Source organism: Aphis gossypii, chromosome 2 (genome assembly GCF_020184175.1).
Source record: "Aphis gossypii isolate Hap1 chromosome 2, ASM2018417v2, whole genome shotgun sequence".
Taxonomy (NCBI): Eukaryota; Metazoa; Arthropoda; class Insecta; order Hemiptera; family Aphididae; genus Aphis; species Aphis gossypii.
The window spans coordinates 83,937,112-83,964,184 of NC_065531.1; the positions used below are offsets into that span (position 1 = coordinate 83,937,112).

A 27,073-nucleotide genomic window follows, 5' to 3' on the forward strand; every position below is an offset into this window, starting at 1 on the left:
TTCGTTTCGCGGGGAGGGTGGAGGGGTCTCGCGTTCCGACCGAGGAGCATGCGTGGTACCACGGCACGTACGCAAACGCTGTATAGTCATGTATATTGTATACCGTATAATAATAATAATACTATATAGTATACAATAACAACATCGCTACGTTCATAATAATATAATAATAATAATAATAATAATAACAAATAACCAACAACGATATTATATTAATTGTACCTATATAATTATTTTTTTAATAATGAGATTAATATATAAAAAAAAAAAAAAAAAAACGATACGATTTATTATTAGCACGGACCGTCGAAATAGATAATTTAATAATAAATATTTATTTTAAATCGTACGGCGACCACGCCGTGGCCGTCTTATATTTCAGTGTTCTAAGACTCGCGTGTGGTATATTACACAAGAGTATAATATTGGGCGGACGTAGATCTGCGTTCGTTTTCGTACGATCTAATACAATATTGTACGGGCCCATCAGCTGCTGCGGTACGACGCGTGAATAATAACAAACGACGTAATACGTAGTGTTCGCTATATAGGTACACTATATATAATCGTACGATCGCGTTATGCTCGCTGCGCTGTACATACGCCGAGTTATTGATATTATTATCACTAATATCGTACGATTATACACGCTCGTGTCGTATAATTATCACGGGGAGACGGCACTGACTTGCTGACGGGTGCGATCAGACCCGCGACGCTCGGGACACCGTATCAGCAGCAGCAATGGTCTCACTCGGTATGGTCAGTATTACAGTCAGTACGACTTTTGCTGGCGAACCGGATACGCGCGAGAATCATGCGGCTCGACGTCGTAGCGCCGGTGCTGTTCCTCCTGTGCCTGTCGGCCGTGTCGGCGGTGTTCGAGTTGCCGTTGGACTCGTCCCGCTGGCGGTTCACCAACAGAAACTCCAGTGAGTGAAACGATCGACGGGACTTTAAAACCACGTTTTTCGTAGCCCCTTACCCTCCCCCCCAAATATTTCGTCGACGATCGAGTGACGTTTTTATACTACTCGAGATTTTTGTCGCTTTTTTGTTTCAAATCTGAACAACAGTTCCCAAGAGTCACAACCACGTCGATCGATCTTTTTGTACCGATACGACGACGTATGTATTATTCAGATCTACGATTATTTGTTAAAACATATCATATCCGAAAACGTCCGATTTGGAAAATAACACATTTTTCTCGGTTCCGTCCGGGGGACCGATATAATAGAACCCGTCTGCATGTACCGCACCCTCTGCATACGCGCTATATAATACCTACGCGTGCGAGCGACCGATCTGAACGACTGCAGTGAATAATAAAATATATATTATAATATGTGTTATTTAGGTATAATATTGTTGTACACATTACGTAACGCCGCCATGTTTTCAGGTATCTCCGGGATGGGCCGAGTACCCGGCGGCGTGTACACCGACTTGCGGTCCAACGGCGTACTGGACGAAGACCCTTTCCGCCGATACAACGACTTGAAGTACCGATGGGTGTCAGAAGACGATTGGACTTACGTCGCGACTTTCAAAGGTGAGGGAGGATGGAGGATCCGATAACGAATAATTTCGTTTGATTACATGTCATTGTACACATATACGATAATACTATAATAGTATAGTTTGTTAAATACTCATACGCTTTGTCCTTTGGGTTACGGCGCACATGATAGCTGGGTACCTATAGTGGAACGATTTATAATATGAGAGGCACACGTCACGGGTGCGATACTTGAGACGTCGTGGTATGCTACTGTTTGCCACCCCCGTATGTTCTGCAGGAATTATATTAATCTGGTAATTAGGTTTAGTCATCGTTCAAGTATTTCTATATTGTATATGTAGTGTTATGTTATTCATTACCTATAGTTCATTTTAAAAATGACATAGCGGCAGTAGCTAAATTATTTTTCAATAAATATCTACCGAGAAAATATATTTAAAGGAACCAAAAAAAATACGTACAGCAATCACTGAGATTTATTATATGCTAGAAAAGGGGTTACTAAATGTACAACAATATATTCAAACAAAAGGTAATCGACTTTGACGTCATTGCAATCGACCGCGTTTGGTCAGGTATATAATATAATTATATATACGTATAACAATATACTGAATAATTGTAAACTATTGTATAATGCATTTTAAGAATTTTGTTAAAAACTTTAATTATGTAATAGTTTAGGTATTACAATTAAACTATTATATTTATACATGCAGTCACATTAATAAAGGAGCCAGGGAGAATAAGAGCGCATATACCTACACAGTTCAACTCCGAACCGTGAAAAATCCTTGAAACTTTTGTAGTCAATTTAAATGCAGGCCTTTAACTCCCTTCCCCGTCCAATGTAACTGAAATCTCGTATAATTTATATCAATATTATTATATAATTAGATTTAACTAATTAACCAGAATCCGATTATTCGAAATTTAAATTGATTTCATATAACAAAAATATAGATAATTATTAATTAAATAGCTAAAGGTATAGCGCCTCATAAAACTAAATAAATTGTATGATAAAAACAGATTTTAATCAATTTAAAATGCTTTGTTACTGCATAACTAGAACCGGATAAAATTCTTTGGAGTAGCTGATGCGCCTGGATCTGTATTTTAAAGTTATTTTTCTGTATTTTAAGCCTTGTTATCTACATGAATAAAATAGTTATAACTTATGTACCAATTAAAATATGTGTAATTAACTAGTTTAAAATGATAAATATTATATTTCCTTAATTCGCATTTATACAGGTTCTAACGTTTGATTATTGATTTATATATTTTATATAAAAATATAAATACATTATAAGTCCCCATATTTATAATAAGTACATTGTACATATAATATGAGTTTTGGGAATGAGTTGGCTTATTCAAAAAGCTTGATCCAACCCTCCTAGTTTCGCCAAAAGGATGTTTTAGACTTTTTAGTGGTTTCAATATCCACATTTTATTGTTTTATTTTGTACATAATAAATATTAAATACTGAATTATAAAACATTGATAACCCATCTTTTAAGTTTGATTGTACATTTTGAGGAATATATAGAAAATAGAAGTGTGTTTTAAATAATATTATATGGCAGTTTAAATTACAATGATGTACCGTAAAAAAAATATGTAAAACTACTAATACTCGTTATTAAGTAAACTAATTTTTTTACTTGTTTTATTATATAATTGTATACAAGGATTTTTACTTATTTAAATGCATGTTCCTAATATGTATTATTGTATTATGTATAATGCACCTAATTATATTAGGTATTTACTTAGTACGACTAAACGATACGACGCTTGCCGTGCATTGATGATTTTGTATCATTATTATTTATTATTATATTATAGTTAATTACAATAATTGCAGAATGACTTGTACGGTATTTCATACATAGTATTTACTGTAGACTTAAAAGCTAAATGACTAAAATCTTTAAATTGAAGTAATTGAACAGGTACCTATTTTAATAACCAGCTAGGTATACTAAAATAAATGCCTTAACTTTTAAAATTAAGTTTAAATTATTTAAAAAAAACTCGATACTCATTAATACACAATATTATGCAGATCAACTTCGTAATAAAAAAAATTAAAATGTGATATTTTTCAATACATTAGTTAATTGCCTTGATTTATCGTGTCAATTAAAGTTCGTCTACGAAGAAAAAAAATACCCACTATAACCCATTATAGTTATACCTCTCATGTTTTTATAGTAAACACGGAGTGATCAGAAATTCGTAGTATGAAAATGGTAGGGGTTATCATACAACTCTCATAATATCCCCGCCGGCAACCCGTGTCACAATACTGTAGCGTACTACAGAGTACAGGTCCATACCGTCCGTAGTCGCTGTAGTTGTACATGCTTCTTTATCTTTCCATCCTACCGTCTAATGGACACGACATTTTATAATATTATATATACGATTATTTATACAAGTCCTGTCCACTGGTTTTATATCGTTATCGCATACGGCATACACAATACGTACTTTTAACAAAATATAATATTATAAAACATACAGATAATGACTTTTAGAAACATCAAAAATTTTAAAAATAAATAAATACACAACAATATTCCTGTATTATCACTCTTACCAGTGTAAAATTATTATTATTACTACTTTGCTTATTAGGACTAAAGCCTAAATACATAATATGTATAATGTATATTGTATATAATATCGAGACATCGGGTGCTAGTGTAGCGTGCGATCTACCAGCTGGTTTCTGATGTAACGACTGTTGTGTATTTATTATAATTTTTACGTTTTCGAATATAATATAATAATATATAATAAAACGATATAAAATTATAATTATTATGGCAAATATTGGTTATTATATGTTCGGATACTAAAATTAAGCCCAGCCGTAGGTACACAAACTTTACATTTTTTTGTTTATTTGTTATTATATTTTGATGTAAAAAATAAAGACATTATTATTATTATTATACAATGTCAATTATATGTTTAACGTTATTGTACTTTCAAACGTTATTTTAATTTTTCATTTCAAGTTAAACGTTAAAAATATAAAAACAACATTTAAAACACCAATTAAATAATTGAACATAAACATTAGAATTAATTTAAGTAAAAAAATAAACTAAAAAAAATATTTCGGAAAATATTGGCTATTTCTAACAGAAGTTGGCAAACTTTTAATTAATCATATCTGTGACGTTAAAAAAATTAATAAAATTTAAATTAGAATTATGATAAAATATTATGTCATAGCCCATAAGTGTATAACGTAAAAAAAAAATTACCAAAATTATTTTCAAAAAGGTTATTTTTAAATTTGTAATTAAATTTTATACATTTTAAATTATTTTTAATGATCATACATTTTTTTAACTGTTTCTGTGATAACGTCATAAAAATCATATTAAAGTTCTGATTATAGATCTAGATTCATGATATAGTATCTTCGTATTACATACGACCTATTAATGTATATAATACACATTGGTTCGATAGACATCTAATTCGTTCTATTTCCATATACATTTATACCGGCGAACAGAAGACCCACCACTCTTCCAAACCATGATACCTCGGGTACCAAGGATAGGATTACCACCGTGTTCGAGACAAATAAAAATAAGTGTTCGCACAAAATGTGTAATAATATTAATATTGTATACTATTAGGACTGCAGTATGTCACTATACACTTTACAGTGTGTTTTAGTTATTTTATGATGTGGGAGTTTCAACATAAAAAGCAAACATTTCAAAATGACGTATACCGTCCTTTTATCTCGTAGTGTATTAGGCCGTCAGTGTGTTATTATTTACAACGAAAATACTGACACAACACAAGAGACAGTACGCTGATCAGTACCTACTGACTACAGAACGTGTCTGAATTTTGAAACTCCGAATGTCGATTTCATACATCCAAACGATGCTGCAGCGCTGTATCCAAACAAGCGGCCAACAGACCGTACTATTTAGTCGTATACTGTTCGTATAATAATATACGTCGCTGTAGTGCAGGGCGCTAGCTACGAACAAAGAACAATATTTATTTACGTTTTATACGGCCACGCACAGTCAACTTTAACTTGGATTTCATACAAACCCCTACGGAGAAACCTATTCAGCCGTGTTTTACATTTACTTTAATGGCGTACTCTAATATTCATACTCTGATTTTTGGAATTTTTCAATATATCTGCATGTTTTTAAATTTCCCGAGAGTTAAGAGTTTTTGTGTCATTCGTGGAGTGTCCTGTAGAGTGATAAACAAAATAGTGTGTTTCAGTAGATACCGTCCACCCTTTTTTTTTCTGTAAATTGTTAAACAGACGTCTTTTTTTTAATATAGATTATAGACGTATCCAAATCGAAATTCGAACGAGCAGATTTTGAATTATTAAGATTTGTGTAGTCGAGTAGATACTTTGATTTTCTAAAGATTATTTCAACGGACCACAATAGCCGATAGGTATACTAGAAATATGGGGTTTGAAAGGCTACGATGATTTGAAAATTAATTTAATAATAATAATATTTATTGTAACAAGAAAAATAAACTATACGTCAATATAGAAATAACATAATAATAGGAAATGGTTGAATACGCCATCATTAACATTTCATAATTTTTAAAATTGTTCATTGTTGAGTATAATATAATAAAAAGTACTAGACTAATTACTATAAATATTATAGAATGCAGTTAATTTTTGAATGCAACCATTATTAAGAATTATTATGTCAATATACTTTTTATAATTCAGAAATTACTAGTTCAAAATTCGATTTAGTTACGTTTTCAAAAATGTAATTTGTTAAACAATTATTGACAGTAAATACATGTAAGTGCGATTGATTATCATTTGAAAAAAAAAGTTTGTATACATATACCACTCTTAAAATGGTTTAAAAATCCTAAGTACATACTTAAAACTACGGACGGTCGTTAAGTTTACTTATAGATACATCATACATCAATTTTAAAATTCAGCATTTTAATACATTCAATATAAAGTATTATAGAAGGGAGAGCATGCATATTTACCCACCAACGTTATAAAATGTACATTATATAATAACATAATTATTTAACTATTCATTATATTGTTTCATATAAATATAATATTATAATGTGTTGTTTCGTAAATACAACGTGCAGCTATAATAAATTATAAATAACGATTAGGTTTAGTAAGAGGAATTTGTGAATAATATATTAATATACATAAGTGATTGATGTACTTCTCACCTTGACGATAAATCGTCGGGAAACGGTTGACACAAATCGTCAGACCGGAAGTGATGAGGCTTGTCTATATTGTACCTATATATAGCGGTCAGCAGAGCGTCAATTATCTGCACGTCAATTACTATATTATACGACCTGTCAGTTATTCGCACTACGAAATTTTTGTTAAAATTTATTTATAGATTCCAGTTTTATCGTTCGTAAGATTAAATTCGAGATTATTTTACTACATACTACACCTCACTGTAGATAGTGAGATAGTCTGTAGTTTTATCATCATAGTGCAATGAAATAAATTAATAAACGATAAATTTGAGTGTGATGCGCGACCAAACTTTTAATATCTATTTATAATATTAATAAATTGCGATTTTCGAAGTAACGTATCATTAAAATATTGTTTCTTTTTCAACCAGCTGCGAATCATCACAAAAAAAAAATATAAGTATATAATATTATATTAATATATAAATGTATTTATATTAGATATAATTTCAGACGAGTTAACTAAAAGTATCGTTAGTTTATTTTCTCGATTGGGTTAAAGGTTAACAAAACCTAACTCGGCTCTATCGTCGATACGCGTAAAATATACATTTCTATATCATATAATATATTATTATTATTACTATTATTATATTATATATCATACATGAATATTTTATGTTCTTACCTACTTCACTACGATATTACGTACATGAAATCTCGGTGCCGAATTATATCGGTTTCTTAAAATGCTGCAGACGTCAGAAATGTTTTGTGCACGTTAAACCACGAAACGCTTATTACGGCATTCGCATAATACTCTACAGTGTTAGAATTATTGACCAAATAAATGTACCTACATGAAGACTGTTTACTTTTTAAAAAGAGGGTCTTTATCACTTTTTATACGTTTTTGAATCCCCTTTTTTTTACTCCTGACCTAATTTTATTAAGTAGGACTAACCTCCTATAAGTAAAAAAAATCATTCTTAAATAATCAATTTAAAACACAAAAAATAAACAATTAATTTTAAAATGTTGGCGGTGTTAAAAAATATATAATATGCAATAATATAAATTAATAGTCAATAGATTATTATTATTATTATAGCTTATTATAGGTTTTTTAATGCTCATATTTATAGCTTATAAAATAAAATTCAAAATCCGAACTGTAATAATAGATATTATTAATAAATGAAAGTTATCACTTATTAATTACCCAACTTATAATCTGTATATATTATAATTATATGATTAACAGAACCGAAGTTATGATTAACGTTTATAAAACAGGTAACTGTTAAGCTGTCTATCAATATTTATACATACATGATACCTATTTTCATTTTAAATCATAAATCTCTCAAAGATTATTATTATTAATCATGATACCTGGTAACTCAAACAAAAGATATACCATCCCCGGTCCAGTGCGTCCCGCTTAAAAAAAAGTAGAGGTACCAACGCCATAACATTTCTGAAAACGAATTGAGGTATCTACGTTTTATTAAATCGAGCACTGCTATTACTACAACAGGCCACGAAATATTTTTTTTTATGTGCACTTCGTACACTCAATGCAGATTCACACATTTGCATTTTTTTGGAAGTAAAATTGCTTTCATATACGTACCTATATACCTAATATGAATTAAGTGCAATTTATGGAAAAAATGTGGAGTAGTTTGAAAGATAATACACCTAATAAAGTAATACTCATTCAACTTGCATTTGTACTCGTAGCTCGTAGGTGTTGTGGTGGTATAAATTCGTACAAATGAGAGTTCGAATTTATGGTGTCGTAGCTGTTTGATTTTTAGTACGTCATTTCGGCCAGCCTTTGCGTACGTATCTCGAATTCGTCTGTTTGTATCGTCAGAAATCGATTTTATAAATTTCGGTAACATAATCTCACCGGCAGCGCACAATTATGTCAAGTGTTCACATGCCCAATAAATGTAAATGTGCTAAAACTGTTCATTAAAATTTGATGTATAGAGTTAATGAATAAAATTGATAATTTACAGTGTACAGTGGCATCATTCAAATTAAACTAAAAATTATACTATTCGACAGGGGAAAATTTTTCAACTATAGGAGTCAATGATCCATACACTTGATACCAACAGCACAGATTTAATGTTATTTTCACAAATAAATATAAATATGTCATATACATTGAACTACAAGTATATGTATAATATTTTTTATCAGGAGGGGGCAAGTGCCCTATCTTGTCCCTCAATGGGCGCCCATGGTTGATATTTAATATATTATAGTACAAAAAATTAACAACTGTTGTTACCTAGGTATGAGTAGTATAATTTGATCTACAATTATGAAGACATCAGCCTCATTTTAAATATGATTGGAAGAGTCAAAGCGAGGTAGCTTAATTCTTTAAGCGTACAGACTATAGAAACAGTGTGAGTATGTAGATACCTAGTTTATGTAAAATGTGAATTGAAAAGTCGTATTGTATGAGATGTATCCTCGAATGTATCATACAAATGAGCATGAAAAATATTTTATTAAATTTAAATTTAATTTGTATAATATATTAAATCGTATGTATGTTCATATTAATATTCGAATCAGAAATGTGCATTGTATAAATATACAATGGCTCGATTATGCGTGTGCCTAATGCAAAGTATCTAATAATAAATTGTTGAATAAATTAGGCAACATTGTACAAGTTCCCTATCATTTTTTTAATAGAAACCATAAGTTTATATTATTATGGCTATTTTTTTTTTTTTAATTACGTGTCTAAATAAACGAAACATTTTATTAATCCGGATTTATTTATCTATAGTTTTAAGTTTTAATATTAGCGAGGTAATGTAATTATATTATTCATAATATTACAAAATAATGTCAAATATATATCTAAAAAAATATTATACAATAAATAAATATTTTAAGATAAGGTTAATAACCTTATTATTTTTTTTCTCGTAGCTTTTTCGCATTTATTAAAATAGTTAATATACTTATTATTTACTAAGGTTTAACTACGAATTTATTGACTCAGCTTTCAGCAATGATTAAACATGCATTTTCTTTTTGGTTTGTTCGCATAAACATGTGTAAAACCCACTTAATTTAAATCGAACGAAACAATCAAAATAGTAGTATAGGTATTAAGTGTGTTTTCGGTTTAACAAATTTTGTAATATACTTTTTACATGCAATACGATTAAAAGAATATTGTTTTTTGTTTTAATGCTTATATGCATGCCAAAACCTATTTAACTATACGACTTTTTAAAATATTTATTTACGACTCATAGTTTTAAATAAAATATATTATATAATTAATAATTATACATTGGCCATCATGATAAATGATAATTATTGTCAATTGATGAGAAATTTACATTAAGTTTATGTTAAGTTGAATAATTATCCGTTTAGTACATTATAGTGATTGGTCTATAATTTATTTAATAAATGTATATGCACTTATAATATATAGATAAATAAATAAACCATGTAATTCTAAGTATTTATTTGTTTTTTAAAGTACATGATTATAAATGTATTTACATATTTATAAAGTTATGTTATTATTTTGTTGTATATTATAATAAACTAAATTAAAGGACCACAATACAATGACCTTTCGTGTTGTAAATAATAGAATAACAAGTGTAGATAATAGTTTATTAGACCAGTGAAATGGTTATACGGTATACCTTATACCTATCACTGATAAATATATATTTTGCATAGATATTATAATTTATAATACGACATACCTATACAGTATACATACCTATATATATATATTTTTTAATCAATGGCTATAGTTTATTGTGTATAATTATTTATACTTAACCTTATCGTTTTTGTTTTCTTTATTGATTTTATAAATGAATTTGAATTTTATTATAAAACTATAGTATTTGCTAAAAACAGTAAAACCTAGAGTCTAAACCTAAGTATATTCGTAAATTGTAGACATAGTTATTAATATTGATAATCGATAGGTATGTAATAAAATTACTATAGGAATACATTTTTATATTCAATCAAAATAAAATATAATTATTATTCATTAATCTTAATAATTTTTTTTTGTACCATACTATGATAAAATGTTTGATATAATACAATGGGACCTTATAAAGTTTAAATTATTATTGATAAGCAATTTAAAAAATCCAATGCCATGACAATCGTAAAAATTTTCATCCTATTTAAATTTTAAAACCATGTAAAATCTGTTATTTAATTAGCCCATCATTGTAACTATATAGCAAACCACTCAATCCTATAATCACCGAACCGCAACTTCACAAAATTTGTGTCAAAGTATCAGAACAATTATGCAGCTAATCATTTTGAAAAAGGGGGAAAGTAGGTAACCACTCGTTGTATAGAAGGTGTTGGTTCATGATTGTTCATCATTGAGTAAGTCATGTAATGTGAGAGTTAAATTTGAATTCATTGTTAAATAATTGAATACAAAAAACGATTCTGTGGAAAGATGGTTTGTCAACCTATATTATTATAAAAATGTTTTATGATGTATTTAGTATTTTTATACTGTTGAAGTTGAAAATTTAACTATTTTTTCTACAATTAAAAGCACTCGTAATTCGTAACATCATTTAATTCATTGCTCGGATAAATCGAATTAAAACAAATTAGTTTTATTAATTCATTTTTTTTTATTTATTATATAATATTAAATGATTATGATTTATGATATTAACTTTTTTAATGATGAGTAGGTACTAGGTATCTACTAATAAATTTCATAAAATGGTAAATATACCATGTACGAAGTAATACGTTTCTACTTTTTCAACAATACAATATATTATATGTTTAATTGTTCTTTAGCATTGTATACTATACTTACTATTTAGTATTTACATTTATAAAACATCGTTAATGATGGCCATTCTTGTTTAATTTACATGCATTTTTATTAATAAATACGAGTGGACGACTCTTCCATATTTATTTAGTGCACTATGTATAGTGAATGTAGCGCTAGTGAGCTATTATTTAGTTACCTATTAATTATTATACATCATACCTACGCGTTTATACATGACTGTGTTTTATTGTGCACTGGTACCTACATTAAATTTTTTTTAATATATCTTGACTAATATACATATTATTATTTATTATATTATACTGCACAATATTAAAACTAACCATAATACTGGTTTAAGATAGTTCCTTCTCTCAAAAATAATAATTATAACAAAAAAATAAATTGACAGTATTTCGATGTCACAGAAAAATTAAGAATTAAATTACTTTTCTCGAAAATAAGGTCATACAATAAATATAATTATTTTTATATTGTGTTTACTATCAGAAAATAATAATTTATCGTCAAGAAACAAATTAAAAAATATGCAAAATACTTTAATATAGAGTGTCGTTCAAGCACAGGATAAATCAAACAGCTTATAATGTGATTGAATTATAAAATATTGATGAAAAAAAAAATAATGCGTATTTTAGTTGAATGGTAGAATGCTATACATAACAAACAATTAAACATAAATACAAATACAACTAATATTATACTGGTTGGATATACAGTCTAAAAGTACAACTATCTAGATTCTAGAATTATTTCTCATTCCATTTTAAATAAAATTAGAAGTGTGGTTTAATTTTTATGTTTTGATAATTTGTATAATATATTAATATAATAACATAATATATATATATAACCACAATTTACAAGTGTCACTGGCTGGACCATAGAGTTGAAGATTTACAAAAATATCTTACTGTATATAAAATATTTATAGACTACCACACGTGTATTATGAATGTGTGTGTAATGGATATTTTCATGACAAAATAAAATATTAAAAGAATGTATACCTACTCGTATTTTTCAATCAAAAAACTAATAGGTCAAATGAACTTTGTCATTGATTAGCAAGTCATCGTATTACTATATAATATAGATTAGACAGATGTATCAAATTTGAATTCAATAAATAATCATTGCACTACACGAAATATGAAAAATAATTTAAACGTAGCCAATTAGGTTATTCTTCTATAAGGATATTTTATAGCATATTGATACAGGGTGATTATTTTATCAAACAGCAATCATTATTTCAAAACATTAATATTTTTTATTTGTTATTTTTAGTCAAAATAAAACAACATTTAAATTTGTCTATTACTCCAATTACGTTAAATCTAATTTTTGACAATAACAAATCATAAATTATAATGTAACTAATATAAGTTTATAAATTAAATAGCCTAAAGCTTTAAAATCAATTTAAATAATCAGAAATTTTCAAAATGTCTAATAAAAAATAATACACGTTGTACAAGAAAATTACTAAAATTATTATTTTTTATATTTTTAGGTATCTGTAAGAATGATAACTTATGTTTGATATAGTATTACACTTTTACTGCAGCAATAAAATAAATAAATAAAATTGAAGTATCTATAACCTAATCTAACTTATCAGTATGAAAATATAAGAATTTCAATGAAATAATGAAATAAGATTTTGTTAAAAAGTGTTTTAATATAAATATTTCCTTTTTTTTCTTAATTGTTTTTCCTTGTAGGTATATTTTGTAAAGTACTGGGAAATTTTTGCTTCTGTCACCCATAAGTACCTATAAAATAAATTAAGATATAAGATAAGTTTTTTACTGTTCCGTAAGGTGACGTAAGGCACACAAAAAATATACCTATAATTCTAAAACTGTGGGTACATCGCTCCGCTTATAGAATCTAAAATATAAACATGTACAGGTATTTTAATATCAAAATTTTGTTTAATTTTTTTTTTTTTTTTAGTGAACTCGAGTTTAGAATCTTTCAATAAAAAGTATATTATTTTCGACGGAATAGATACTTTTAGTGATATTTATTTGAATAAAAAACTTATTGGTTCAACGAATAATATGTTTGTGAGGTACACTTTTTCCGTTGAAGAATTTCTTAAAGTATGTATGAATGTTATACATATATTATATATTTTATCTTAAAATCTTGTACCTAATAACATTAATAATTGTAACGTGACATAGTACCAGGAACAAGAAAATGTTTTAGAAGTTATCATTAAGTCACCCATACGCATGGCAAATTATTTTTTTAATGATTATTCTAATAAAATCCCACCATTTTGTGTCCCTAAAGAATACAATGGAGAATGCCATGTAAACTACTTAAGAAAAATGCAAAGTTCATTTGGATGGGATTGGGGTCCTGCATTCCCATCAGTTGGAGTATGGTAAGTATATTGTAATTGATAGCAGTTGTGTACATAGACGATACTCATCTATGTGAATAGTAAGAATTAATAAAACAGTACAATGTATTTTTTTATGTTCATGTTTTAGGAAAAGCGTAAGAATAGTAATGTTTCAAGATAATTTATTAGAAGATATTAAAACTGAAACGATTGCGGCGAACACATCACATTGGTTATTAAAAACTGATATATACATTCAATGTTTTGAAAGTATTTCTAATGCTAAATTTAAGTTAGCTTTGAATACTGAAAAAAGTATTATAAGTATAGAACAGAATTGTTGTAACGATATATGTGTTAAAAACGAAATGCACACTGGAGTTGAATTATATGTGCCGAAGGTAATAAAAACTATAATAAAAAACTTAAAAATTATTTATTAATTGATTTAGTAAATGGCTTATTATGGTTTTTAAATTCTTACCGAAATTAAGTAATTGTGTTACTTATCTTTGAATTTATATCTGTTAAATGTTATAATATTTGACTAAATAAAATTTAATACGATAATAATAAAGAAGATACCAATTTATAGGTTCCTATTTATCTATGATTTAAAGTTTAAAATTTTGGGTTGAATATAATATAGTATTATAGTTAATATATATATAGAGTATTAATTGTAAAAAATTATTTAAAATTTTAGTCTATTGGACATAGGTAACTATCTTGTATTCTTGTCTCTAAACACCAAAGAATTATATTCTTATAGTTACAAGTTATACCGTCACCTCAACTCTTATCCAGTTGTCCCTTACATGATATACTTTGAAAATATTTAACTAACTATTATTTCATAAATACATGGGTATAAATCTAGAATAGTTTAGAGCAGACAAGCTCTATTCCCAGTTAAACCATTTTTAAAATGAATTAATTTATCAGACTACCAAGGCTAGAGCCAGCAAAATATTTGGAGGGAGGGTGTAGAATAAATATGTTTTCTTAATTTGTTAAATATAATAAAATATGAAATTATAATAATATAATAATAAAATTTCGGGGTGGGAGGGTGTTTGAACCCTAACTCCGGCTTTGTAGACTACGGTAGATTATTCTTTCATATATTAGTAAGAAGTACCTAATAAACTAGGTACCTAAAGGTGTATCTAATTAATGTAATGCAAAGTGAAGCGAAACGATGAGTAAATAATAAGATACATCTAATAATATACTCATTTATAGGTAGTTTTAAAATTTTTCTTTACAGAAAAGAAAAACAAAAAGAAAATGTATAAATAATAAATCAAAATAAATAAATATAAAATTTCGTTAGTCGTAATATTTTTTACTTTTTATACTTGTGACTATCTGGTGTGTCTCAAATATAAATTAATTCTTATAAAAAAATTAATTATATTTTATCAAAAGAAATACGAGGGGGGTTATCGGGGAAAAAAAATTTTAAATTTTAAAATTAATTTAATTTGCAAGTTCTATATCTATATTTACAAATAAAAATGGAAGCATCTCAAAACTATTTTAATTTTTTTTGAAAATATTTGAGTTTAATAGTGTAATAAACTAAAAACTAACAATTCGTATAATTATGCACTAAAATTAAAATTCGTTATTGGAAGTTTCCTTAACTCTACTGCAGTAGGTACCTATACTGTAGTTTGATGGTATCCTATTTACAATATATATATCTAACTGTTTATAGATATCATCATCATATACAAATTTATGATAATATAGTATACCTATTACCTATACGGTTACATAATTACACTGCAAATTTAATTTTTATTTCAGACTGATATAAACACTTGGTGGCCTAATGGATATGGTGAACAGCCACTGTATAATTTAAGCATAGAATTAGAAACTAAAAATGATATTCAATCAAAAACAATTTCTATAGGATTCAGAACAGCGGAACTTATCCAGGAACAAATTGATAAAAATGATCCAAAATTGGGTACACGTATAAGTATTAAGTGTAATAAGTATATCTAAGTATATATATTATATAGTCGTATTTCTCGGAAGTTGATTAAGTATATAAAAAATTCAATGATGACCTAAACTTTAGGTTTTGTTTAGGTCTTTCACAAAACTAAAAATGTTAAATAAGTACTTTAAAAAAATTAAAAACCATAAAATATCAAGGTAATCTTAATATTAATTGACAATTGCATTGCATTTCACGAATCAAATATTAACATTCAATAATAAATAAATAAAATGTAATATTTAAAATAAAACAAAATCAATAAAATCTATACTATTTGATATTTCCGTGAAAAATTTCATTAATATTAGTATAAATATTTTGTTGAATAGTTTTATTAAAAAATAATCTTGATTGTAAAATTTGAAATAAATCCTAAACGTAGAAAAATCATAATTTTTCTTTCTGTTAATGAAAGTTGTGTAAAACTAAAAATTATAGCTGTGGTTCAATGTTATCTAACGCCACTTTTTGGTTCCGTTTGTTATTTACTGTGACGTTTATGTTTACCACAATTTTTTCTTAGTCTGATTTAGTACAGAAACGTATTAAACAATTCAATAAAAAAATCATAATCATTTTAAAGCCCATACCGAAATATTAAAAAAAAAGTTAGGTATTAAGCTATTTTAATAGGTAAATAGTATTATTGCTTATTGCAGTTATATCGTATTCTAAAATACGACCTTTTTACAGCACGTGCCAGAAACCCAGGGCCTTCGTACATAATTTCCATAATCATGATTATTTTCAGAACTGTTGAAGGAATTATTTGTAGGTATTTCATCTGGACAAGACTCATGCACCATACATCACTTTTTTTCAACATGAATTATTTATTTTAACTGTACGAGTAAAATTAAATTGTATTAAGCCTACAAATCAATTAAATTATGATTATTTCGTAAGTAGATTACAAATTGGACATTTAAACTAAAAATAAAAATATAGAAAACATTATACAGCAGATATCATTGCAAAGAAAGCTGGTAAAAAAAAGTTTGAACCATAGCCGGAATTACAAAATAATGTCAAAAATATAAAATTAAATTTACCTACATCAATTCATAAATATTTGAACACATTTTAAGCTAGGAAATAAGGAGCTAAGCTCCTAAATAATATAAAAAAAACATCAATTTCTAAGTCTTACTAATAAGTAATAACTAGCTATAACAAAATTGAATACACATTTTTTATATTTATATATTTTTTAGGATTATCTTTTTATTTTAAAATAAATGGTGTGCCAATATTTGCTAAAGGCACTAATTACATTCCGGCCAATATATTTCCAGAGAATATGAATGATGAAAATGTTATAAATAATTTGTTAACTGCAGCAAAACAAGTTCATATGAATACTATTCGTGTATGGGGTGGTGGAGTGTACGAGAGTGATATATTTTACAAAGTAATTAAGCCATTAAAAATAAAATAACTTTATACTAAATTCAAATTATTTGCATAGATATGTGACAAGTTAGGTATAATGGTATGGCAAGATATGATGTTCGCTTGTAATATGTATCCAGCAAATCAACAGTTTTTAGAAACAGTAGAGATAGAAATAAAACAACAAATTAGAAGACTACAATATCATCCAAGCATAATATTGTGGGCAGGTAATAATGAAAACGAAGCTGCATTAAGAGGCAATTGGTATGGAACAAGGAACAATTATTCTATGTTTGCTTCTGACTATATTGCACTATATGTCAACACAATAAAAAAAATAGTAATAGAGGAAGATAAAACAAGACATTTTCTGGTATCAAGTCCTACTAATGGTTTAAAATCTGAAGAAGAAAATTATATAGCAGAAAATCCATATAGTGCTTTATACGGAGATGGTAAATTATATGAACTTTAAATTAATTATTTAAGATATACATTTTTTTAAATTAAAATTTTTTAGTACATTACTATAACTATGAAGTTAATAGTTGGAGTTCAATTTTCTTCCCGTGGACTAGATTTGCATCAGAATATGGATTACAGTCTCTTCCTGCATACCAGACATTGCAAAAAGCTTTTGATATAAATGATTTAATTACATTTCCCTCACCAGCACTAATTCATAGACAACATCAACCTTTAGGATACGGGTTTATGTTGTATCAAATAGAAATCAATTTACCTGTACCACCAAAGCCTACTGTAAGTGATTATGTTCATTTGAGTCAAGTAAGTATTTTTAAATAAAGCTCACTTGATATTTATCAGTCATCACTTATTATTGTTATTAATATTGTGTTAGATTGTTCAAGCTAGAGCTATGAGAATACAAACAGAATGGTATAGAAAACATAGAAATACATTATTAAAAGATGGTAGAGGTTTAACCATGGGTGCATTATATTGGCAGTTAAATGATGTATGGCAAGCACCAACTTGGTCATCAATAGGTAATAAAACTAGTTTTAAGATTGTTTCAACAAAAATGGATTTGCATACATATTAATAACTATATTATATACTATGTTATTACATGTCTAGATTATTTCAGGAATACTTTAAAAATAATCAATAATGTCTTTTAAATACTATTTAAAAATTAAAATTAATAAATAATAAAATAATTGACAATATATTAATATAATATATTATATACTAAAAATTAAAATTAACTAAAAATGCTCCATTAATAAACAAAATTGAGTAATAAAAGTTTTACTAATGAAGTATCTGCTAGGTATATGAGATAAATCATGTACTTGGAATGCATTATCCTATAGTCTATTCTATTCAGAATAAGAAACACAGTCGGCGGAGACTAGTTTTCGTCAACAGTGGTCAGACAACACCCATTTGTCTATCCCTATCAAAGACAATAATCTATAAGCTGACCGTATATAGTGACCATGCCAATGCGCAGTAGTCGGCTGCCGATTGTTATTTCTTATTCTGAATAGACTATCACTATAGAATACCTAAAAAATAATGTACTTTGCATTATCAAGTTTTAGTTATTATATATGAGTCAAGTTGTTTTTCCTTAATAACTCAATAATATTATTTATTATAAATGGATATATTAACCTAAAAATAATCAAATTATTTATCAAAATTTATTAGTTTTAACAAATATGTACTATTATATTATATTAATCATATTTTTTATATGATATGTAATTTTAATTTCCAGATTATGATCAACGATGGAAAATGTTACACTATAGTGCATCAGATTTTTTCTCCCCAATTATCATAGTTCCAGAATTAGAAATTTCAAATAATTTAACAATTTATATTGTTTCTGATAGTCTAGTTGATTTGGAAGTAATTTTTAATGTAGAGATATATAGCTGGAAAAGCGATATTCCACTCACTACATACATATCAGATACTATATTATTGGTTAGTAGTGCTTTAATTATTAGTGTTATCTATTACATTTCAATACTTGTAAAGTTAATTTTTAATCAAATATTTCTTTAATTGTTTCAGAAAAATAATAGTGCCCAGTTAATTTTAAATGAAAACTATTTTAATTGGTTAAATGCAATAACAGAGAAATGTGGTCAAAGCAAAGACCAACAAATTCGATCTTGTTTTTTGCACACTAAGTTATATTATAATAATATAAATATGACAGAGGCATCTCCATCTAATTACATGTTCCCAAGCACATTCAACAAAATTATTGGCTATGAGACACCTAATATATTGGTTAGTTTTTTCTATTTGATAAAATGTTTATTAAATTCAATTTAACTTAATAATAGTCAATATAATATGGTTATTTTTTGGTATCAATAGTTAAATACATTAAATGTTTGTGTTTACTAAATAATTATCATTATAAGATATTATGAAAAAAAATAAATATAAAAATGTGTAGGTACTCCAAAAGAAGTAATCAGTGTTACAAAATAAATTAGAGAAGAAAACCTCCATTAAAGTAATTTTACTAGAATTAATACAAAACAAATTTACAAATATCTTGTCACAATAATTAAATTATCAATTTTATAATTGTTTCAAATGATTGTTAATAAACTAAAATGCTAATGCTGAATTTTGAGTATCAATTATAATATATATGTAATCATAGAAAGATAATTTGATTAATTTCATAAATATCTCCACAACTCATATTAGAGCCATACCTTGACTTAATTTAAAATTATTACTAGGTACCTGCTTTTGAAAAGACATCAATATTTTTTTTTAGAGTTTTGCAAATATTAAATAATTAACTCTAAATGGTCATACAAAATTTAATATAAATTAATAATCTAATCACTTCTTAGACATGCATTTAAACTTGGGACTAAATAAGTGAATACTCTACATATATGATAGGTACATATCATACTATTTTACAGAAGTGTGCAAAAACAAGATATTACACTTCATTATTAGTTAATTCAGAATAATGATGTCTTCATTACACTAAAAATAAGATAACCACATATTAAAAACAAAAAAAATAACCATTTTCAGTGTAATATCTACAATCTATATAAAAAATTTGAAATATTATAAATCCATAATTGTTTATCTACAAATAATTAAAATTAGCATTTATTGATTCTTCTTCACAGGTGTCCAGAATTTGGCAAGAAAAGAAAAACCAAATAAATGTTAAATTGGAATCAACAGGAATAGGCTTGTTTGTTTGGTTAAATGTAACTCAAACCGATGGAAATTTTAATGAAAATGGATTTGTTATGTTGAACAAAACAAAAACTGTAAAATATATGTCAAACAAAGATATCTCGCTAAAACAATTTAATTTAGAAATTGAATACCTTAGAACAAAATTTATATAGTTTTAAAATGTTACATCTCAAAAAAAAAAAAAATTAACATTTACATTATTTGTAAATCACTTACCTTAAGTTAAACTATTTACATATTATACATAAATACAAAATAAAATTTTCTTTCATAGATTTACAGGTTTTTTTTTAACTTTATTCTCTGGAGCATTTGGATTTTGGCCTTTGTAAAATTGTTTGAGTAAATCCATTGCTTGGTCTCCGAACAATCCACCTTTGACTTTACAATTTTTTAATCCAGGAACAGCAAGTACAGTACCACAGCCACCAAAACGGTCATTAGCACAACCATAAATAATGTTAGTACAAAAACCAATATTTGCCAATACTGAAGCACACATTATGCAAGGTTCCACAGTAACAACGACAGTTATGTTTGATAATTTTTCTACTAGGCCAGCCTTAACAATTGTATCGACACAATTCAATTCAGCATGCCTAGTTGCATTTTTTGTTTCATTTACTGTGTTACGACCAGAAGCTAAAATATTACCATCATCATCAACAAAAATACAGCCAACAGGAACTTCCCCAACTTCTAATGCTTCTTTAGCTAAACATAATGATTTATTCATATGAGCACTCCAATCCATTTTTATTTGAACAACTGGAGAATATGGTATGATTTGAGTTGATTTAATGTTTCTTTTTTCCAGTTTTCTGCTGTGCCAACACTGCGTGGACTGGGATGAGGAATTTGTATAATCTAAATTTTAATAATTTTATAGTTAATTTCTGAATAAGTTTAAATTTTCTATTTTTACCTTAATATTATTTAATTTAAACTTCTTAACTACTTCAATAGACCTTTTTTCAGCATATTTTCCAATAGCAACAATGGTATCAGTTTGAAGTAAAGTAACTATATCACTTAATGATTTGTCACAGATTTCTTGTAATTTTTTTTGGAATTCACTCTAAAATATAAATTTTAATTAGATTCTACAATCTACTATAATATATCAAATTGCTGAATTCATAGTAAATTGTCAGCTATATAATGTAATGTGTAATATTATTTACTTATTTTTAAAATATAATTTAATGTTATTTAAAATTTATAAAAAAATGTTTTTAACACTGAATAAATAATACTAATAATATTTCAAGTTTTAGTTAATAAAACTTAAAATGTTGCACATTTTTAACAAAATAATTTTCTAATGTTTATTACTTAAACAAATTTTGTTTTAATTTTTTTTAACAACTCATGAGGAACTTTGTATAACTTTTGAGCTTTTTGGGTTAGAAATAAACATTTTAACAACATAAAATAATAATTTTTTTTTTTTAAAAATAAGTTTTAAATTATTTTGAAAAGTACTTTAATTTAAGTAACTAGTTCTAATTTTCTATCAAGGTTTATTCTCGCAGTTGAATATCAAATAATTTTACAAAACATATTGATAAATACAGATAAACTTGATTTTAATGCTAATAAATTTATTGTACTGATTAGAATCTAATATTTGTCTTCAATAGATAGATTGGTAAATTTTTATTTTTTTTATAAATTTAAAATTTTAATATAGATCATAATATCATTATATTATAGTAATATGGTACTACCTTAAATTTAGACTATTAGTGTTAGGAATTATAGTTTAAAACACTTGAAAATAGAATAAAATTGAAGTAAATAATAAATACTCAAGTCTTAAATGAACTCATACTTTCATTGTAAAAAAATTTACTTATTATATATAATAAACACAATAACTATATTTTATAAAATAATTATTTGAAGTCATAAAAAAAATATTTCTGCATAATTTAATAAAAACTCAAAATGTTAAGCAAAAAAGTTTAAAATCATACAATCTTAACTACTGGTAATTTATAAAATTGTATAGGGGTTCATAACACACAAGTACCTATAAAGAATAAGATAAATAAAAGATGAATTTTTAAATATTACCTTTAAATCGCCTGGAGTGATATTTTTAGCATTTTTATTCATTAATGCTAAAGGGAAGTAGTTATAAATAAAACAATCTTTGAAAAACTTATATGGATCGCCTTTACTGAGTTCAATAAAAAGATCCCATAATCTTTTACCACTCACTTCACTTCGATGGCAATTAAGACCATTAACTGGTCTTTGAGGATGATAATTTGTAGGCGTTTTTACTTCTCCATCTACTTTTAAATAATCTCTGACAATATTAACTTCACCAAATGGTATCTAAAAATTAAAAAATTATAATCTTACTCATTATTTTAAAAATTAAAAACTTAATTCTTACACCAGTTTGACACATTCCCCAAGGTCCTGGATTAATGCCTAAGAATAATACTTTTTTCTTTGTAAGTAAAAACTTTGTTAAAAATGCTTTATGTAAATTGGAAGCATAATCCAATGGGCTATAAATATATTCAACATTTGGACCATAATTCAAATTATTTAACTGAGATACAAGATCATTTTCTAAGTTTATAAAACTATCAACTAAATCATCAGTTTCAGGTTCATTTTGTTGAGCAAAGTATTTTGATACAGACATTTATACCTGAAATATAGTTATATAATGTTACATTACTTTGTATAATTTGTTTTAAATAATAATAGAAAATTCAAAATATTGTAGATTTTTATTAGTATTCTAGTAAAAAAATATAGGTTTGTAGTATATTGATACCTCATTAGATATATTTAATTATATATTAGACTGCAAACCAATATAATTGTATTAAGAGACAAGGTAGAACAAAGAAAGAGAAAGGTAGCAATATGAATAAAGACAGAAATTCAAAATTTGAGAGAATTATAGTTAAAAACAACTGAAATAAATTATAAAAGAAACTTACAACATCCTAATATGTACCTATCTACTGAACTAAAACAATGATAAAACCGTTTGCTTACTATTGTCTTCTAAGAATAATATAAAACATTTAATTATACATCTATTATAAGTTATTAGTTTTAACATAGTCATAGCTTACAATTAGAAAACCGCTATAAATGTAATTTAAATTCAAAAACATTTTATATAAGTGCATTGCACATAACTATAGAAGTATAAGTAATAATTTTTTATACATTTTTTCAATTTAATTTGTAATTAATTATTTTAATAAAAATATATATTAGTATTAACATAATATAAAATTGTTTCTGTAAATTATAATACTACTATTGTCTACACGTAATAGTATTCAATGAAAATTATTCGATAAATCCATTAATTTCTACGCATGCTAATATATTATTATTAAACATTAAGTGATAATTTAATAATTTCGAAAATATTATCAAATCAAAACTATGAGTTTAGTTGTATAACACTTTAGAATTGTAAAATATTTATTCCTAGTATTAAATTTAACAATAAATAATTTACCAACTAGTAACTACATACCTATTAATATATTTTTATTAGTAGGTAAGACATTATACTTATAAAATATTTTGATTTTATATCCAGGTTTTAAGTTTTACTGTTCCAGGTAGGTAATATACACATAAATATTTATATTTGAATAATAAGAATACTTACATACCTACACTACTAATGACAATAGTCATTATTAAATGTTGTGATGATACAATGAATAGCAATCATTGTCATAAAACGTCTCAGGTCGTATTTTGTACAAATTCAATTGAAAATTAATTATGAAAAAATTAATAGAAACTAATTACCCATCTATTTCTAGTATAAATCTCATTGATAATTTTAAACTTTAATTGATTAAAAAAACATTATAAATATATATTTCTGAAATGATCACGATACTTTATAAGAAAACGTTCTTGATTTCTTTACTAATTTATTACTTTTTTAGTTTTTCACAGTCAGACATTTAAATTTTGGAGCAGCACTAAATAATTTCAGTAATTTCCGTGGTTATACTAAAATTTCATATTCCTTTTTCTTATCAGTTATCACGGATGTGATAATAAATAAATAATAATCAATAAATATTATTAAAATAATAAGTAATAAATAATATTACGGAATAAGTTAATTTATGTGTTAGGTATCATTATAATAATTGACCACTAAACGACTGAACCTCTCTAGTCTATACCAGCGGTTCCCAATCCATCGGCCGTGAACAATATATTATTAAATATTGTATATAAATATAATATATTATATGCATATGATTATATGAATATAGATGACTATTATTATAGTGGGCCTTAAGATTTTTTTACAATATTGATAGTCCGCACAACTAAAAAGATTAGGAACCGCTGCTTTAAACAAAATAATTTATAGAATTTAGTGAAATTACTGAAATTTTATTGTTTTTCAATATTTTATTATATGTTACGGAAATCAACACTCTTAAATCATTATGTTGATTAATTATTAATGTCGTAGGTAGATGGTAATTACTAATTTTATAAAATAGGTAACGCCATCCATAACTATATGTATTTTAGTTAGTTTTAATTATCCATGTATTGTGGAAGTATGTTAATCGGTATGGATCTTAATCCCCGTATTATAGCTATACTAAATATTTCTGCACACCCTACACTAAACTTTCAACATTAAAATTTGCCATAAATTAATAAACGTTATGAATAATAAGAATATTTTAAGAATAAAAATATCTATTTTAACACAATATTATTCAAATGATTTGATTCTTGATTCGGTAGGTATATTGGTAAGTACTAAATACTGATCGATTCTATAAAAAAATATAGTATGTTTAGTCTAGAGGCTAAATTAATGATAAATCTATTATTCCAATCGAAATTAGTTACACCATATTTCAAGCGATACGGATGTCCCATAAACGATAAATCCTCGATAATCAATGGTCAACTCTCAGATTTAAATATTAATATTACAATATATTTGTATAATAAAATATTATTTGGCAAAACGTCATATTAGTTACAACGAGCTCCTGTATATCAGATTCAGCCCACTCCCTCTTGTAGAGACCCTAAGAATAGTTATAGGTGTCTTTGTGTCAAGATTATATAATAGATCAGTTCACAATTATTATACTTTGATACCATTGCCTAGACTAGAGAGACAAGTCACTGGGTATAAATAAAATAAACAGTATTATTATAATATTAATTAAGTAGGTATTAACATTAGACATTAATTAACATAACAAGTTTATACTTACGGCAGTACGACCAGAACGTCACTCCTCAGTCCTCAGTCCTTACTCCTTACCCATCTACTAAATACTAAATGTTTAAAATATAAAAGAGATTGAAATGAAATAATTAGTTACTGGTTAGGTAGTAGGTACAATGAAAAATTCCACCGAAATTAAACCAACATGAAAATATATTATTAATTTATTGAATGACAAGGGCGGGAATTCCAAAAGTGAACTATTTCAGTCGTAGAAATTATCTTATGACTATATTATTTTATACCTTTTTTTTTTCCTGTTTGAACTGACGACCGGGAGGGAACCGCTTTCGCATTACTTCCTCCCGGCCGCCAAATATTATTTTATACCTACAATTATATTATATAACTATTAAGTTTATACTCGGCTTAAATTAAAAAGGTATAAGTTGGTAAATTCACAATTGTAGTAATTTAGTATTGAAAATCGATTCTTAAGAAAAAATTATTAACATTATAATTACACGTACAATATATATTATAGTTTATTATAAATTTTAATAATAGTTCAAAAGTTGTGTGTATTGTTAATAGTTAATACACGGATTAAATTATTAAAATTAGTTTATATTATATACGTAACGTGGTAGTACACTATTATCTATATCAGTGGTTCCCAAGTCCCAACCTTTTTCATTCTACGCCCCCTTGTAAATTTACTAAAAATTTCATTCCTCTCCTTAAATTAGAGTTAGGTAAGGCAAATTTTTATTTTTTTGTGATGCTTACAATCATACAAAATAATTATATATTATATAAATATACAATATACAACTATTTATTATTATTATTTTCATAATTTTAAAAATATAGTATAAATCAACTTACGAAGTAACAATATTAAGAATAAGAAAAAATTATTGTATATATAAACAAAAATATATTAGTATTAAATATTAAATAATATTATACATAACGATAACGTCATAACGATGATATTGAAAGTGCGATTCGAATGACATGTAATCCGTAAACGTAAAGTCACGTCTAGAAATAACATTTCAACATTTTCAACGCATGGATAATGGATATATCTGTATTCTACTATCCTTTATCGGAGGCAAACAGTCAGCCGTGAGATAGCCAGATAGTATTAATGGCTATAGCTATAGCTATAGCTATAGCCTCATCTGTATTAACAGATAGCCGTGAGTCGTGCAAATCAAACTTTTTA

General features: G+C 26.3%; 2 protein-coding genes across 6 annotated transcripts; one reads left to right on the top strand and one right to left on the bottom strand.

Moving 5' to 3' along the window:
• The first annotated feature begins 18 nt into the window (after positions 1–18).
• LOC114126855 (beta-mannosidase) lies at positions 19–20,896 on the top strand. Of its 2 annotated transcripts, none has more exons than XM_027990893.2 (13): positions 19–932; positions 1,406–1,555; positions 13,582–13,730; positions 13,815–14,020; positions 14,130–14,382; positions 15,797–15,962; positions 17,213–17,409; positions 17,467–17,848; positions 17,914–18,182; positions 18,256–18,403; positions 19,144–19,355; positions 19,446–19,667; positions 20,546–20,896. In XM_027990893.2, the coding sequence occupies exons 1-13, from the start codon at positions 818–820 to the stop codon at positions 20,771–20,773; spliced, it is 2,697 nt and encodes an 898-aa protein (XP_027846694.2). In that variant the 5' UTR covers positions 19–817; the 3' UTR covers positions 20,774–20,896. The 2 variants fall into 2 exon arrangements, with proteins under 2 accessions (XP_027846694.2, XP_050058065.1); XM_050202108.1 differs by lacking the exon at positions 19–932 and adding an exon at positions 9,074–9,190 and having other exon boundaries at positions 1,420–1,555.
• LOC114126858 (tRNA-specific adenosine deaminase 2) lies at positions 20,718–26,181 on the bottom strand. 4 transcript variants are annotated; one of them, XR_003592633.2, is made up of 6 exons: positions 25,886–26,181; positions 23,029–23,292; positions 22,701–22,967; positions 21,547–21,699; positions 21,276–21,488; positions 21,075–21,220 (listed from the first exon to the last, which is right to left on the bottom strand). XR_003592633.2 is itself a non-coding variant. In XM_050202112.1 (5 exons), exons 2-5 carry the CDS (start codon positions 23,284–23,286, stop codon positions 21,378–21,380), a joined length of 789 nt encoding a protein of 262 aa, XP_050058069.1. In that variant the 5' UTR covers positions 23,287–23,292; positions 24,283–24,711; the 3' UTR covers positions 21,240–21,377. The 4 variants fall into 4 exon arrangements, 3 of the variants coding, with proteins under 3 accessions (XP_050058070.1, XP_050058069.1, XP_050058068.1); XM_050202112.1 differs by lacking the exons at positions 21,075–21,220; positions 25,886–26,181 and adding an exon at positions 24,283–24,711 and having other exon boundaries at positions 21,240–21,488; XM_050202111.1 differs by lacking the exons at positions 21,075–21,220; positions 25,886–26,181 and adding an exon at positions 24,287–24,710 and having other exon boundaries at positions 21,240–21,488.
• Positions 26,182–27,073: the final 892 nt, after the last annotated feature.